Consider the following 3,151-nt stretch of genomic DNA (forward strand, 5'->3'; position numbering starts at 1 on the left):
AAGGATTATGGCTGTTCTACGTTAATTAGTGCAATTATTTCATGTACATTATGAATGCAACATATACACCCGACAAGCATTCAGTGCAATAACAAAAAAGCATGTTAGTAAAGTTAGTAATTCATTTGTATTATTAAATAATATAATTTATAATTGGAAACGTCTCAAAAACTTTGAAGCTGGAAACGAAAGTGAAATGACGCATCGCTTTGACTCGGGACTTTCCCACTAGGACTGGCTGCTGTGTCCATTGGAGAGCCACAGAGTTTCTGTCTCTTTCTTTCTTTTCCAAGGACATTCCTACCAATTTTTATTACAATGCTAATATCCCAGACAGAAACATGACATCTGAAACCCAAATTCACCAAACCTGCTACAGGCAGCTGGAGGATAATACTTTAGTGGCGAGACAGGAACGGACCTGCAACTGGAATGGCTTCGTTCTGGTTTTGAGTTTCTTGCTGGGAGCGGAAGTCATCGGGACATGCTTTCTAGTTTACGATTTAGCCAAAGAATTAGACCAGGTAAAAGACATAATCGTTTTTTATAACATAATGCATGAAGACTTTCTTATGTAATGCGTGGGTCTATATTAATGACGGATGGACCAGGTTATGTATGTTTCTTCTGCGGTGTTTTACCGAGCCCTAAGTGACTACAAAGCAGTGGCATGAAATGAATGCAACCTGTGATGCTTTCATATTTTTCATGATTCCATTTATATTAGAAATACAATTACTATAGTGTAGCAAACTTTTGTGGAAGTGGATATTTAAGATTAATGGTCAGTTTTGATGTTTTGTTTCCCTAAACTAAGACACGGGATATAGTGAGGCTTGGGGAATACCCTGTACACTGTCTGCAGTACCTGGTGGATACAGAGGTGCAAGAAAATACCTCCTATAGCTCTGGAGATCCTGCCAGTTGTGACAAATGGATTATTGAAATGAAGAACACCATGAACAAGGTAAGAACTTGGCTATGAATGAGCATGGCCTGTTTACAGATTAGCACTGACCAGTTAACTTTCTCAATAGGAACTGTAACTTGTAATGCTCCTTACAATCAATCACAAGTGCTGATGAACTGCAATGATAAGGAAATCCCAATTCACCGCTCTTTATTGCACTGGGTTTAGCCCGAACTTGCACTGCCATCTTTCCTCTTTAGTTGTACACCTGGTGTATTGCTTCTCCCTGTTTAGACAGACAGTACTCCCGTAACAGTGCTGTATTCACTATTTTTAATATACTGCCTGTATTTCAGCAACTGATCTCTGATGTGAGAAATGCCCTCTATCGAGAGATGACAGGTAATCTAAATGCATTTTAAAATACAATACAGTGCTCCCCAAAAAGATCACTGTATGACCCATTCATCTATAACTATTTATTAGAGAGACACCCCCTGCTTCCGTGTGTCTTAAACCAGTGGCTCTCAACCTTGGTCGTCCTAGAGGACCCCCACCTTGTTGGTTTTTGTTCCAACTGAGCTCTAAATTATTTAATTGAACCCTTCATTTAAATAACAGTGTCCTAAATCAGAGCCTTTACATTATTTTAAATTAGATTATGCTTTAAGTTAAGTATAATATTGTATAAGGAAAGTATTATCTTATAAAGGAACCAACTTTTTATCAGTTACAATTTTAAAAAGTCAAATGTAACAAATTACTAATTAAATTAAGGGTTCAAGTAAGTAATTGAGAGCTCCTCCAGGACCAGGGTTGAGAACCACTGGCTGTTTTTTTTTTTTTTTAATTATACTAGTGTTTTAGAAAAGTATGATTTGATTTGCACTGTAGATGAAGACAGATAGAGGTTATTATTATTATTATTATTATTATTATTATTATTATTATTATTATTATTGTTGTTGTTGGTATTAGACTATTTTTGATGTGTTTGAAAGCAAGTGTTTCAAAAGCAGTGCAAAGGCTGAGTGACAGGCTGTTTGCTCCCAAGTTGATTTCCATTCAGGATCTCAGGTCCACAAGGAGCAAACCCAGCCTATTCTACATTATATTTCAAAAGCATGAAAAGGGGCCTTTGAAGCCACTGTTTTTCTTGTTGGATTTTAATTATATTTCTCCTCACAGCACACAATGTATCCCTGTCCCTCTACAACAAACCTGCTATTCACCTGGGACCTGAGCAAGGATGGAAACAGTTCCCTAAGTGGCTCAAGCAAGGTGAGGCTCAAGCAAGGAGAAGAATATATCTCTACACAATAGAGTGACTTTCAGACAGAGATTAATCCCCGTTGTATTTTCCTCCAGGAGCACTCAGTTGTCATTATCTGACATTGTTTTATTTATTGTCCAGTAGACAGAAAGGGAAGCCCAATGAGGACAATCGTGGGAGACACTGTTCGTTGGGACAACCTCAATGGGGTGGCCATGCAGCAAAGCATGATGGGATACAGCCAAGATGGTGAAATTGTGGTACCACGTGACGGGCTGTACTTTGTTTACTCCCAAGTGTATTTCCGTTCAGGATCCCTTGTGCACCAGGAGCAGACCCAGCCTTTTCTACATATCATCTACAGGAAGACATCCTACCAGGAGCCCATACTACTCACCAAAGCTGCAGTCACTCAGTGCTGGAACACAGGACTTGAGTTTGATCTGTTTTCCAGCCACCAAGGGGCACTATTTCAGCTGCAGCAAGATGACAGGCTCCTCTTAAAAGTCCATGACATTCATCATGTGCATTTGGAAGAAGATTCAACTTATTTCGGGGCCTTTATGGTACATTAATTAATTAAATAGTTGCCAGACCAGAAGAGGTGAACTATTTCATCTTCTAATTAGAAGGGTGTTTTAACTGTCTGTCCTATTGTTGTTTTACATGGGTATGATTAGATTAGTGTTACATTGCCATGGGGGTCTTTTCTCCGCTATTTAATAGATTTGTCATATGAAGAGCATACAAATGAGTATTCATATTTTTTGTACAATGCTTGGTGATAATACATACATTCTAAAAATTCTTTTTCATGTATTGAAGAAAACAAACAAGCATTTTTTTGTATAGAAAAATAGTTTATTGCTGAATGCATCTTTGTGTTTAATTAAAGGAAATGTACTTTAGCCAACACCATATCACCATAGTTGGAGAGTGAATTTAATTCCTGAGATGTATAGTTTGAG

The 3,151-nt window shown here is 37.9% G+C and overlaps 1 protein-coding gene across 2 annotated transcripts; it reads left to right on the forward strand.

Moving 5' to 3' along the window:
- The first annotated feature begins 203 nt into the window (after positions 1-203).
- Positions 204-3,103, forward strand: tnfsf10l4 (tumor necrosis factor (ligand) superfamily, member 10 like 4). 2 transcript variants are annotated; one of them, XM_066714983.1, is made up of 5 exons: positions 204-524; positions 818-967; positions 1,267-1,312; positions 2,099-2,191; positions 2,328-3,103. In XM_066714983.1, the coding sequence occupies exons 1-5, from the start codon at positions 342-344 to the stop codon at positions 2,756-2,758; spliced, it is 903 nt and encodes a 300-aa protein (XP_066571080.1). In that variant the 5' UTR covers positions 204-341; the 3' UTR covers positions 2,759-3,103. The 2 variants fall into 2 exon arrangements, with proteins under 2 accessions (XP_066571080.1, XP_066571079.1); XM_066714982.1 differs by having other exon boundaries at positions 205-524; positions 2,325-3,103.
- Positions 3,104-3,151: the final 48 nt, after the last annotated feature.

This window comes from Amia ocellicauda, chromosome 10 (genome assembly GCF_036373705.1).
Source record: "Amia ocellicauda isolate fAmiCal2 chromosome 10, fAmiCal2.hap1, whole genome shotgun sequence".
Classification (NCBI taxonomy): domain Eukaryota; kingdom Metazoa; phylum Chordata; class Actinopteri; order Amiiformes; family Amiidae; genus Amia; species Amia ocellicauda.

Excerpts from the sequence above, each read along its gene's own strand:
- tnfsf10l4 (XM_066714982.1), top strand. The coding sequence starts at position 342 with ATGACATCTGAAACCCAAATTCACCAAACCTGCTACAGGCAGCTGGAG. Across the intron at positions 1,313-2,098 it reads CCTCTATCGAGAGATGACAG|CACACAATGTATCCCTGTCC; the intron begins GTAATCTAAATG and ends TTCTCCTCACAG. Across the intron at positions 2,192-2,324 it reads CCCTAAGTGGCTCAAGCAAG|TAGACAGAAAGGGAAGCCCA; the intron begins GTGAGGCTCAAG and ends TTTATTGTCCAG.